Source organism: Canis aureus, chromosome 1 (genome assembly GCF_053574225.1).
Source record: "Canis aureus isolate CA01 chromosome 1, VMU_Caureus_v.1.0, whole genome shotgun sequence".
Lineage (NCBI taxonomy): Eukaryota > Metazoa > Chordata > Mammalia > Carnivora > Canidae > Canis > Canis aureus.
Genome location: NC_135611.1, coordinates 117,967,591 through 117,979,835, shown reverse-complemented (window position 1 = coordinate 117,979,835; position 12,245 = coordinate 117,967,591). Strand labels below are relative to the sequence as shown.

Genomic DNA, 12,245 nt, shown 5'->3' with positions numbered 1-12,245 from the left:
GGCGGCTGCTGCGTGTGCGGGTGCGTGTGCGTGTGCGTGTGCGCGCCCGCGAGTGTGCAGGAGCCCGCGGACGCGTGTGCAGCCTAACCCCCGGACCGACTCCCGCCGCGGCCGCGGGCCGCCCGGGCTCTGCCTTCCTCCCCGGGCCGGGAGTACGTGCCCCGCGCCGACTCCGCCCCGCCCTGCGTGCGCGCCCCGGCCCCGGCCCCGCCCGGACGTGCGCATGCGCCCCGGCCTCCGCCTTCGCGCACCTCCGACCGGCCGCCGGGAGCGCGCGTGCGCGCTCCTCTCCCCTTCAACCCCGTTCACCTCCCCCCGAGTCCGACCTACTTTACTGTGTCCAGACCCCGCAGCCCGCCTCGGCCCCGGCGGCCGCAGCCCCTCCTCCGGGTCCCCCGGCGTTCCATCCGGGCCCGCGTTCCCCTCGGGCGGCCCGCCGGCGCGTGCAGGGCGGCCGCGGAGGCGGAGGCGCCGGCGGCGACCCCGCGCCCCGCCGAGACCCGGGCCCGCGCGCGCCCGCCCGCCATCCGAGACACAGCGCGCGCGCTCCCCGGGGGCTGCCCTCCCCCCGCGCGCGTCGGCCCCGGGCTCGCGCCGCCGCCGCCGCCGCCGCCGCCGCCGCCGCCGCCGCGCGCGCGCAGCTCAAGTAAAGGAGGAAAAAAAAGGAGGAAAAAATAGAAAGCCGCGGCGGCTGCAGCAGCGATCCGCCGCCGGACTGGGCCAGGCCGGGCGGCGGACGCGCGAGCCGGCGAGCCGGGGGACAGGCGGCAGCCATCCGGGGCGGGCCGGGTTCAAAAAAAAGTCGCGGCAGCGGCGGCCGCTGCTCAGGGAAGGAGGCCCGAGGGCCGCGTGCAGCGGGCGGGGGGCGGCCGCGCTGCGTCCCGGAGCCGGGAGCCGCCGGGAGCCGGCGGGCGGGCGGGCGGAGGCGGCGGCGGCGGCTGCAGGAGCAGCGGCGGCGGCGGCGGCGGCGGCATCTCCTCCTCACATGACCCCACTGTTTGTCCCCGTGATCAGCGCGAGCGGCTCCCGTGTCTCCTCCGTCCCCTCCTGCCGCGCGGCGTGAGCGCCGGGCTCGGGGCCCCCCCGGCCGCCCGCCCCCTCCCCTCCCTCCCCTCCCCTCCCCTCCCCCCCCCGGGCCCCGCGCCCCCCCCGCCCCCACCCCCCCCATGGACATGCTGGACCCGGGTCTGGATCCCGCTGCCTCGGCCACCGCTGCTGCCGCCGCCAGGTAAGAGCGCCGGCCGGCCCGTGCCCCCGCGCGCCCCGGCCCCGGCCCGGCCCCGGCCCCTCGCCCGCCGGCCGGGCCGCCATGATCCCGAGCGGCCGCCGGGCCCGGCTCAAAATGGAGGCTGCGAGGGAGGGGGGCCCGCGCCGGCACCCTCGGGCCCGGTCCCCGCGGGCCGCGACGCCGCACCGGGCCGGGCGGGACGGGGCCGTGCACGGGGCCACGGGCGGGGGCGGGCCTGACCCCCGGCTTCCCCCGTCCTGCCCGCAGCCACGACAAGGGACCCGAGGCGGAGGAGGGCGTCGAGCTGCAGGAAGGTGAGCGCTCGCGGGGCCCACCGGGGCCGCGGCCGGGTCGGGGGGTCCGGGGGCGCCCGGGCCGCGTGACCACTGACCCCCCCCCCCCCCGGCCGCAGGCGGGGACGGGCCTGGGGCGGAGGAGCAGACGGCGGTGGCCATCGCCAGCGTCCAGCAGGCGGCGTTTGGCGACCACAACATCCAGTACCAGTTCCGCACAGAGAATAATGGAGGACAGGTGAGGCTGCGCGCCCCGAGCCGCGGCCGGGGAGGCCCGGGTGGGGGCGGCGGCGGCGGCGGCGGCGGGCGGCGGGGAGGGGCGCGACCCGGCCGTGGCCCGGACCCGGACCCGGACCCGGAGCCGGAGCCCGAGCCGGAGCCGAGCCGCTGCTCTGCCGCCCCCTGCAGGTGACGTACCGCGTCGTCCAGGTGACGGACGGTCAGCTGGATGGCCAAGGCGACACGGCCGGCGCCGTCAGCGTCGTGTCCACGGCCGCCTTCGCGGGGGGGCAGCAGGCTGTGACCCAGGTGGGTGTGGATGGGGCAGCCCAGCGCCCCGGCCCCACTGCCGCCTCTGTGCCCCCAGGGCCCGCAGCGCCCTTCCCGCTGGTAGGTGCCCACCGCCCCCGGGGGGGGGGGGGGGGGTGGCCAGGGGACACGATGCTGTTCTTGGGAATCCCCAGGGGGTGGGGCAAGTGAGACACCGCTGCTGCCTTTGGGCCGCCAGGCGGTGTGGGTCAAATCCAGCTCTGCAAGGTGAAACTTGGGTCGGGAGCATTGGAAGACCTTTTTTCTCTTCTCCTTCTGTAAAATGGGAGTGAAGGGAACAGGAAAGTCTCTTAGAGATAAAAGCGGATCGAGGTATCAAGCGATTGCAGGGCATCCGCTGAGCCCCCGGGCTAGGAGACAGGACGGAGTGGCACACGTAGCCGTTGTTTCCCGTCCTCCAGAGGATGCGGTGAACCATGAGCCGCGGCAACAAGGGGACCAGTCGGCCAACAAAGACGGCTAAGGGTGGCCTCTGTGTCCTCCTACTCCCCAGGCCGTAATCCAAAATCCCTTCAGCAATGGCGGCAGCCCGGCAGCTGAGGCTGTCAGTGGGGAGGCACGGTTTGCCTATTTCCCAGCATCCAGTGTGGGAGATACCACAGCTGTGTCCGTACAGACCACAGACCAGAGCTTGCAGGCCGGAGGTAAAGGGAGGAAGGGGCCAGGGCGGAAGGCAGGGGAGGCAGCAGGCCTAGCAGGGAGGGAAGCCCCCCAACTGGTTCTGGCTGCCCCCCCTAGTTTTCACACTAACTCCTGCTTTTGCTGCAGGCCAGTTCTATGTCATGATGACGCCACAGGACGTGCTTCAGACAGGAACACAGAGGACAATTGCACCCCGGACGCACCCCTACTCCCCGTACGTGCGGGACACCTGGGCCCAGAAATGGGGGACCCTGGGAGGGTCTGGTGTGAGGGGGCCAAAGGAAGGGAAGGTGTTCTGGGATGGGAGCCAGACAGTTGAGCACAGAGCAAACAGCGTATTTTTTGGCCTTCTCTGCTTCTTGAATTAAGTAAGTAATTAGCGTTCTTCTCTTTTTGCGTAAGAGTTTATCTCACAGAGGTAACTTTAAGTCTGACGTCTTAATAGATGTTTAGACAAATGGGACCTGAGATAACGTATGCCCATTTCTTTCCTCTTCTAGGAAAATTGACGGAACCAGAACACCACGGGATGAAAGAAGGAGGGCCCAGCACAATGAAGGTAAGGTCAGGATGGAGTTCCTGGGCTCCACGGGCACATCCGGGTGCAGTGCTTGGTGTCCCGGATCACTGGCACACCACAAGTGCATAAGAGGTGTTTGTTGGATGCTGGAGAAGGAGAAATAGGTAGAAGTGGGTTGTCAGGAACGTAGGCAGGAGGTGCGATCCGGAAGGCGTTTTGTCACGCTGGCTAGTGATCTTGAATTCACGGTCAACATCTGAAATGGCAAATTTCACGTTCACATACAGAGTTTCTGCTTATCTTGACAAATCAGTCTGATTTGGTTTCCCTAGAACTTTCCCACTGGCAGCTGTTTAGCTTGAGTCCCTCATTCCTCCATTCCCCTGCCACCTGACTTCCAGAAGCAGCTCTGGTGTGCCAGGGAACACATCTGAGATTGAAGCTCCCGGAAACTATGCCTCTGGCTGGCTGAGGCCAGAGCATCATGCTCTTCCGGGAAGCACCATATCCTACCCTCAGGTCCTTTTGGCCCTCGGTGCTGTCTCTCAGTCCTCCAACCCTCCCCTGCCCCCAGTCGGTAGCCACTGCAGTGGAAGAGGTAGCGTGCGAGTCCAGGGGAACATTTACACCCAGACAGTCGTGTCTCAGCAGATGTTTCCTCAAGGTGGTTCTAGGCTGGGCAGCGTGCACCCAGGCCGGGTCTGGACCCTGGTCTGCAGTGTGAAGGAGGCTGAAAGGAGTTGAGGCTGGTGTCTTCCCAGGAGAGCTGACCTTCGTTCGGGAGTGCCTTTCAGGCAGAGGGGAGCACAGGCTGGAGGAAGTGCAGAGTGGGAAAGGTTGCTTCGGGGAGTGCTGGTTTGGTCATAGCAGAGGTTCCATGCGGAGTGCTTGGGGACAGGGGACCAGGGAGGACTCAGGAAGGCATTGAATGTCAGGGTGACGCCCCAAGAGCCTGAACGCGTTCGGTTGGCTGTGGGTCTTTGTGGCTATGATCTGAGCAGCTCACTGAGCTTGGCGTTCATGTATCTGTACCCCACGTCTGCCTGGGTTTTAGGCCCTTGGGTACCGCAGATGATAGAACAGATGACGTCTTGGCTCTCGCAGTGCTCGCAGTGGTGGGAGAGACAGATTACACCAAGCTCCAGGGGTGTGAGGTAACATGGGCCCCAAGAAGGAAGATAAAGCTGCGAGGGAAGGTGGAGAGTGATGGCGGCGTGGGCTCCGTAGGCCTCTCTGAGAGGTGACATGGGAGCAGAGGCCTGAACGGGCCAACTAGGTCCCTGGAGAAGAGTCGCAGGCAGAGGGATGGGCAAGTGCAGCCAGGCCAGAGCCGGAACAGACTCGATGTGTTTGAAAAAGAGCAGGATTCACAGAAGGAAAGAGGAAGTTGGTGGAGTTTCGGGAGGGCTGGCCGGGTCACGTGGGGCCTTGTAAGACCAGCATTCCTACTCCGGGGTTTTAGTCTAACTGGAGGGGAAGCCAGCAGAGGGGTTGTGTACAGAGGCTGGATGGTAAGGGTGATGGGACACCAGAGGCCGGGAGCGTGGGAGGTGACTGCGGATGCTGGCCTGAGACAGGGCACGGCAGGATGTAGGGGAGCGCGTTGGGGAGAAGATTCCAAGGCCAGAGAAGTGGGGTTTCATGATGGCGTCAGGTTGGTTTGGAGGGAAGGGGGAGAGCCTGAGCGTGGTTGGTGTGTCTGGGGGCGTCCCGGCTGCTTCTCAGTCCCTGCGCCTGCCCAGTGCTGCGTAAGGTGGTGGTAGCATGACTACTAACTGGGGCTCGTGGCGAGTTCAGCCCGTCCAGACGCACGAGGCCCCCAGTGGTGCTAAGGCCACCGCAGACACTTGGGGGGTCCCATCCAGCCACCGTCCACCCTCCGCCTTTCACCAGCTAAGTCTCTGCCAGGTCTTGAATGTTTCTCATCCTCCAGAAGACAGCGATCTTTCTCCGCACCTGTCCTTACATTCCAGCTGCACCCACCCTCTCTCCTAACCTGTGCCGTCCCACCCATCCTCTGCCCATCTCCCTGTACCTTGGCAGTCTGGCTCATTTCTCTACCAAAAGAGGTCTGTCTGAGGTCACCCGTGACGACCTCATTGCCAAATCCACTGGCTCCCTTTCCTGTCTTTGCTCCAACCATCTGACCCTGCTTGTTCCCCTTTCGGGAATGTTCCTTTATGCTTTACTCGCTCTGCTCTTCCTGCCCGGCCTGCTCCTCAAAGCAGAGTTCCCCAGTAGCTCCGGGAAGCTTGTCAAGAATCACGAGCTCCAGGGCTGTCCTCTCTAGGTTCTGAACGAGTAGATCAGAGGGGGGCCCAGGAGCCTGTATTTCAACAAGGTGCCCTGGTGATTCTTCCCATTGGAGAGGCTGGGAAACTGCTTTGATTGTTGGCATCCCTTAAGGTCTGTCCTGCCTTCCATTGGCCTCAGGAGAGTTGAATCCTTAGGCCCAGGGATGGGCAACACCCCCAAAGCCTATCCCCAACTGTAGGTACCCATCATTGCTCCAGAAAGGAGTATGTGATTCGGACAAGGTGAGAACCGCTCCTTGGAGTCCTCCCAGGGCTCCCCCGCACCCCAGACCCTGGCTGTGTGCAAAACTGTTCTATTCCATTCTTCTCTCTTGAACTCCAGACCCATAGCTTGAACTGCCCATTAAAAATCTTCATTTTTAGACGTCCTTAGACATTTCATACTCAATTGTCCAAAACAAGCACAGCCCCCCCCCCCCCCCCCCCCGCTGCTCCCCAAGCCTCCCAAAGGCTCCCATGCAACATTTCTTTTTCCAGAGTGGTAAAAGACACCCCTGTTAGAATTACCCAAGCTAGAACCGAAAGCCAGGGCCACCCTGCTCTGTCCCTTCTCCTTCCCTCACATCCTCGAACCCCAAGATTTTGTGCTGCAGTGGGCCTCAAATCAGCTTCTCTTTCTCCTTTTCCCTCTTTCCCACCGCTTCTTGGGACTGTAGGAGCTCATCCTCAGGCCCCACGGGGAACTGGAGCCCTTGTTGTGCCAGCCCATTGCAGCCGGGTCAGAGTTTGGGCCCACTGTGGCCGGGAGCCTCTCAGGAGCCAAAAATCCACATCTTTAGGTGAAATCTGATTTTTAAATGCAGGATGGATTTGCTTTTTCTATTTCATTAGTTTCTACTCTTAATGTTGCTAATTCATTCCATCTACTTTGGGTTTAATTCGCTTTTTTTTTTTTCCTCCTAGCCTTTCAAGATGATTTAAACCTTTCTCTTTTTCCTAACACAAGCCTCTCTAGTTGCAAATTTCACTCCAGTGCTGCTTCAGCTGCATCCTATTTGGGATATATTGGTTTTCATTGTCATTTACTTTAAAATACTTTCCAATTTTCCTCCTGATTTTTTGTTTGACTCATGGGTTATTTAGATGTATCTTGCTTAATTTCCAAACATTTGTGGGTTTTTTGGATATTTTATTGTTACTGATTTTTAATTTAGTTCTGTTCAGAACTATCAGAAGCGTACTCTTACTGTATAATTTAGGTTCTTTGAAATTTGTTGAGATGTATTTTATGGCCCTGAATCTGGTCCGTGTTGTGAAAGTTCCCACATGCACTTGAAGAGGCTGCGAATCTCTGCTGTGGCGTGGAGGGTTCCCTCAGCATCAGCTGGGTCAAGGTGCTTGACACTGTTCCGGTTTTCTATCCTGATTTTTTTGTCTACTTGTTTATCAGTTACTGAGAGGAACGTTAACATCTCCAAGTATGCTTGGGAGTTTGTCTACTTCTCCCATCTGTCTTGGCCAGATTTTGCTTCTGAATTGTTTTCAATGTTGTATGGCCTAACTGAAGCACTTCTGTGGAGTAGACGTGGCCTGGGTCTCAACTGGTCGTCCTCCATTCCATTTCCAACGTGCCAGGATGGTCTTTCCGAGCCACGGGCCGGACCACCTCCCCATCTGCTTGATGAAAGGGCCCAGACCCATTAGCAGGGCATTCAAGGCCTTCCCAACCTGGCCTTTGCCACCACCTGCCTCCGCCCCCTCCAGAGTATTTCCATGGCCCCATTTCTGCATTTCCTACACCTGTCTGCCTGACGCCCCTCAGAAACCAGCCCACATGTTCCGTCTCCCATCTTCCTCTGAAGGCTCACCACACCCCAGCCCCTGCAGAAGTCCTTGCCCTTCCCTGGCATTCCCCAGGCACTTGGTACAATCTTCCATCCTAATACATCTGTGGCGTCAGTATCCACCGTTCCCACACGCCTCAAGGATGCTGTGAGCACCAGCCAGGCAGAGACCTGAGTCCACCATAGACTGTATGCATGGTTAAGGCAGGCAGCAGGGGCTTATTTTATTTTATTTTATTTTATTTTATTTGTTATTTTATTTTATTTTATTTTTTATTTTTTATTTTATTTTATTTTATTTTATTTATTTATTTTATTTTAATATTAGAGAGTGCACATGTGCACAAGAGAACAGGGGGAGGGGCAGAGGGAGAGAATCTCAAGCCGACTGAGCACAGAGCCCGACCCGGAGTTCAATCCCACGACAGATCACAACCCCAGCAGGAACCGAGAAAGGAGAGTCCTTTCTCTCCTTTCGAGCATGCCTGCTCGACCTACTGAGCTCCCCTGAGCACACTGGGCAGGAAAGCAAACAACTACAAAAGTCATGCCCGGCCCCTGGCCCCGCCCTCTGGTGGCCCGAAGGGAGGGATGGCAGGAGACCCCGCACAGCACAGTGGTGCCCTGGCTTGAGAATGCCAGACGGTGTGCAGGGATGTGCAGGCAGCCGAGAAGCCCTCTGCTGACGCCTGGGGAATAGAGCACACTGCTGGGGACCCGGTGGGCGGTGCCGCTGGCCTGGGCCAGATTCTTGGCTCTTCGGTGATTTTTAGCCACAGAATTGGCAGGTTGTAGGACACGGCCATCCTCGGTGGGGAGGTTCAGCTCCCCCCAGCAGTAATGGGGCACTTGGAGGTGGGGAAGGACTGGGTGGCATTGAGCAGATGAAGCCAAGTGCCAAGAGCCCGCAATGGGATTTGCCTCTTAGGGGCCAGGCATGTTGTTTGTGAGAACAGCAGGGTCAAGGGGCAGGTGCCAGCCTCAGAGGCCATGAGGAGTAAGGGGTGTGATTCTGGCCCACCCTCCTTTCTCACTCTCACCCAGACCCCCTTCTGGGACCCCCATCGGCACCACCCAGCCTGGAGAAAATACTCCTTTGCCCTGCTTTCCAAATCCCACCTATAGGCTTAGTCTCACCACAAACACTACCTACAGTTGTCCATGAGCTGTCCTGGCAGGAGGGGTGAGGGCATGTGACAGTTGGGGCAAGTGACTGGGCTTTCTTGTGTGTCCACACCAGTGCCTAGTACTGTGCTTGGGAGGTAAGGAAGGTTCTGGCACAGCTTTGCTCCCGTAAGCGCTGAGCCATGGTCTTGGGCTCCAATGCAGGCAGCCCCGAAGCTGCTGTCATAAGGCCATTACGTGAGCTGGATGAGAAGCCCTAGAGAGAAGGCACATGCCCTGTCTGAACGGGGTTGCTGCCACTCAAGCCAGCTGACACTTTGGGTGAGATTGCAGAGTGTAATGGGACAAAATCACATATCTGGACTTTTCTAAGCAGAGTCTTCCATGAGTTCGCTCGCCCTGGCCTTCAGGGTAGGGTTTGCGTTGCCCTTGGGTGGTGCATGCCTGATGGGGCCAGGCCCCTGGGAGCCACAGTGCCGGCCTGGGCAGCTGGGGTCTTGCTGCTTGGGCTCCAGAGGAAGATTTTAACCAGGGGGTGAGACATGGTCAGACACGATTTTAAAAGTGAAGAACCAAACTTGTGGAGCCCAAAGCTCGAGAGGCCCGAGGACCGTGGAAAATCAGGCAGCAGCTGTGGAGGACCAGACAGGGGCACTGGGGTCCCGTGGGAAGGGGCTCTGGCCCATTCTTGCCTCCCAGGAACATGAGCCACAGCTCTGCTTTGCAGAAGGCACCAATGATTATGTGAAGTTTTCAAACTTAAATCTTGGCTCAGATTTTTAAAAATATGCCCGGTGGGTAAACAAAATGCACCCGCTGCCTCCAGCGTCGATTGTGCCTGAAGGTGTGTGTGTGGCCCCTGAGGCCGCACCGGGTTCCTCTTGAGAGGCAGTGTGAGGGGGTGCCGGGTCTGCCCTCACCCAGACCTGCCTGGGGCAGGGGGCGGGGGGAGGGAGCCCTTCCTCCTGCCTCACTGTCCCCGCCCGGGCGAAGGGAGCACGGCCTGAGCCCCTGCCCTTGTTACCCTTGCAGTGGAGCGGAGGCGGAGGGACAAGATCAACAACTGGATCGTCCAACTTTCAAAAATCATTCCAGATTGTAACGCAGACAACAGCAAGACGGGAGCGGTGAGTGCCCCCGGCCCTTTGGGAAAGGGGGGGTTCCTGGGCGCAGGCGCTGTCCCCTGGGGGCTGAGCCCTCCAGCGGTGCCCACCAGCAGTGCTCTTGCCCCTCCACCCCCCAGAGTAAAGGAGGGATCCTGTCAAAGGCCTGCGACTACATCCGGGAGCTGCGCCAGACCAACCAGCGCATGCAGGAGACCTTCAAGGAGGCCGAGCGGCTGCAGATGGACAACGAGCTTCTGCGGCAACAGGTGAGGAGCCGGGCAGGGCGCGGGCGGAGCAGCCGGCCGGGTGCGGGGAGCCAGCCCGCTCCTCGTCCACTGTCCTGTGCCCTGTCGTGTCCTGTGTGCCAGATCGAGGAGCTGAAGAACGAGAACGCCGTGCTCCGCGCCCAGCTGCAGCAGCACAACCTGGAGATGGTGGGCGAGAGTGCGAGGCAGTGACGCCCAGCCCGCGGCGCGAGGGGGCTTCTCCGGCCCCTGCTGCCCCTTCCCCAGCCCTTAGCACAGAGAGGGACAGACGCCCCTCCCCCAGCTGCGTTTTTTTATAGTAGATTTTTAACAAAACGGGGAGAAATAATGCATTTCTGTGGATAAGCTCCCACCGCTCTCCTCAACTTGAGAAGCGATCTCCTCCCTCCCCTGTCTGTCTCCCTTCTCTCGGCCCCCACTAAAGCCCCAGCACTTCTAGTGGTCTCGCCTGGAGGCAAGAGGGAGGAGGACACAGGCCCTGCCCTATCCCGCTGCCTCCTTGGTCTCTAGAGGTACTGAGACAGGGTGCTTTCGGGAAGGAGGGGAGCCTTTAGGGGGGCCACCCTGGGGCCTGGACCTGAGCAGGGAGGCCATGTCCCACCCCACCTCTTGTTTCTGGATCCCTGCTCCCCTTTGAGTGTGTGTGTGTGTTTTAATTTTCTTTATGGAAAAGTGGACGAAAAAATAGAGAGAGAGAGAGAGGTATTTAACTGCAATAAACTGGCCCCATGTGGCCCCGCCTTGTCTGTTTGTGTATCTGTCCATCTCGGGTATGGGGAGGGGGTCCGGGGTCTCTGCGGTGCTCCACGAGGGTGGTTAGTGCCTCGGCCGCTGTTTGTGTGGCTGTGTGCGGGTCCCTGCCATCGTCTCCCACCTGGTCCCCAGGCTGTTGGGCGGATGGGCGGAGAAATTAAGGAATGGATATCCTCTTTGAGGCTCCAGGTGCGCATATGTGGTGTGAGGGCGTGGGAAGCTAGGGTCAAGGACATGGCACATGTGTTTGGAGGAGAGGCTGGGGTCTCTCCTGTCATCTGTTACTAAAAACAGAACTGGCTCCTGACCCTGCCCTTAAGGGGTTGAAGCCCTCCCCTCTGTACCAGCCAATGGTGGGGCCTGGCCTTGAGCCCCCCACCCCCAGGAAGGGCAGATGGCCAGGAAGCCAGGCTTGGCCCGTCAGCCTGTCGCCTCATACTGTGGCTCTGGCGCCTGTACTGTGACCCCTGCCCTGGCTGATGACGAAACCTGGCCTGAGCGGAGATGCAGTGATGCGGGGTAGTGCTGGGGGACACTGCTGCTTCTCCCCATGGGTGAGTGTGGGCCCTTTGCTGCCTTCTGCTGCAGCCCGCGGCCCCATGCAACTCCCTGGACCTAGTCCGGCCGGCCTAGTCACCTGGCTGAGCCCTCCACCCGGTCCTAACCCAGATCCTCCCAACTGGTCTTCCCCCTGACAACCCCATCTCCCTTTCTTCCTCCATCTGAGGCCGTCTTAGAGCCAAGGTGTGTGCAGCAGGAAGAGCCTCACGTGAGGTGAACGGGAGGCAGAGGGCAGGGAGCAGCCTTCACTCCCTGGACCCCACACCCCCAGTTTTGTGGGTTTTGAGTGGGCCTTGGCAGCAGTTCAGGGCTGGGAAGAGTGTTCATTCCTTGGCAGCATCGTGCACAGGCTCTCATGCCAGAGCTGACCCAGGTGGTCCCAGAGTGAGTCAGGGAGGCAACATGCCCAAAGGCCTATGTGGAATCAAGGTTCGTGGTTCCCTGGCACATGTGCACCCAAAGACGGTTCAGAGTGGGTAGGAGTGAGGTTGCCACGGTCAGGCAACCTGGTTCATCTCCATCCAGTGACCTGCTGGAGAACTGGCTCTCCAAAAGAAAGGCCCAGGTTTGTAGTGTCAGCCGGTGTCTGTGCTTTAAATACACCATCGCTGGATGCAAGGTGCCAGGGTGATGTCTCACAACCCGCTGCTGGGACGGGGGCGCGTGATCACGGAGCCGTGGGACCCAGGCCTGGCACAGTCCCCTGTGGCCGCCTGTGCTTGTGGGGAGCCGGGAAAGCCAAATGGGGAGAACATGGGCCCCGGGTCAGGTTGCTCACGCTGGAATCCCAGTTCCTGCCTCTGCCTGAGTGAGCTTGGGCAGTTCCCCAATCTCTGCCTCCAGTTCCTCCCAGAAAGTGAAGAAAACAAGTCATGGGGTGGGCATGGTGCTAAGAGGGAGCAGGGTCTGGGCAGCCGGGCCCCTGGGGTCGGTGGCTAAGCAGGCAGCTCGGGCCCCGGCCCCTGAATATGGAGCAGAGCCCAGCACGGGGCAGGCAGGAGCTGCTCAGAGGACAGGTGGCACAGGCTGGGGTAACACAAAAGCGGGTCAGTACGTGTCTGCCGGCATAGGAGAGGCGGGCATCCGATGTCAGCCACTGCTAA

The 12,245-nt window shown here is 60.4% G+C and overlaps 1 protein-coding gene across 1 annotated transcript; it reads left to right on the top strand.

Annotated features, from left to right (window-relative positions):
* The first annotated feature begins 1,120 nt into the window (after nucleotides 1-1,120).
* Nucleotides 1,121-10,574, top strand: USF2 (upstream transcription factor 2, c-fos interacting). The gene is made up of 10 exons (XM_077854852.1): nucleotides 1,121-1,228; nucleotides 1,496-1,542; nucleotides 1,641-1,759; nucleotides 1,930-2,130; nucleotides 2,564-2,714; nucleotides 2,839-2,926; nucleotides 3,213-3,271; nucleotides 9,489-9,583; nucleotides 9,700-9,828; nucleotides 9,931-10,574. Exons 1-10 carry the CDS (start codon nucleotides 1,167-1,169, stop codon nucleotides 10,018-10,020), a joined length of 1,041 nt encoding a protein of 346 aa, XP_077710978.1. The 5' UTR covers nucleotides 1,121-1,166; the 3' UTR covers nucleotides 10,021-10,574.
* Nucleotides 10,575-12,245: the final 1,671 nt, after the last annotated feature.

What these genes read in the sequence shown, in the direction of transcription:
- USF2 (XM_077854852.1), top strand. Translation starts at nt 1,167, where the DNA reads ATGGACATGCTGGACCCGGGTCTGGATCCCGCTGCCTCGGCCACCGCT. An exon ending in GAGGGCCCAGCACAATGAAG is followed by an intron (nt 3,272 to 9,488) that starts GTAAGGTCAGGA and finishes TTACCCTTGCAG; the next exon opens with TGGAGCGGAGGCGGAGGGAC. An exon ending in ACAACAGCAAGACGGGAGCG is followed by an intron (nt 9,584 to 9,699) that starts GTGAGTGCCCCC and finishes TCCACCCCCCAG; the next exon opens with AGTAAAGGAGGGATCCTGTC.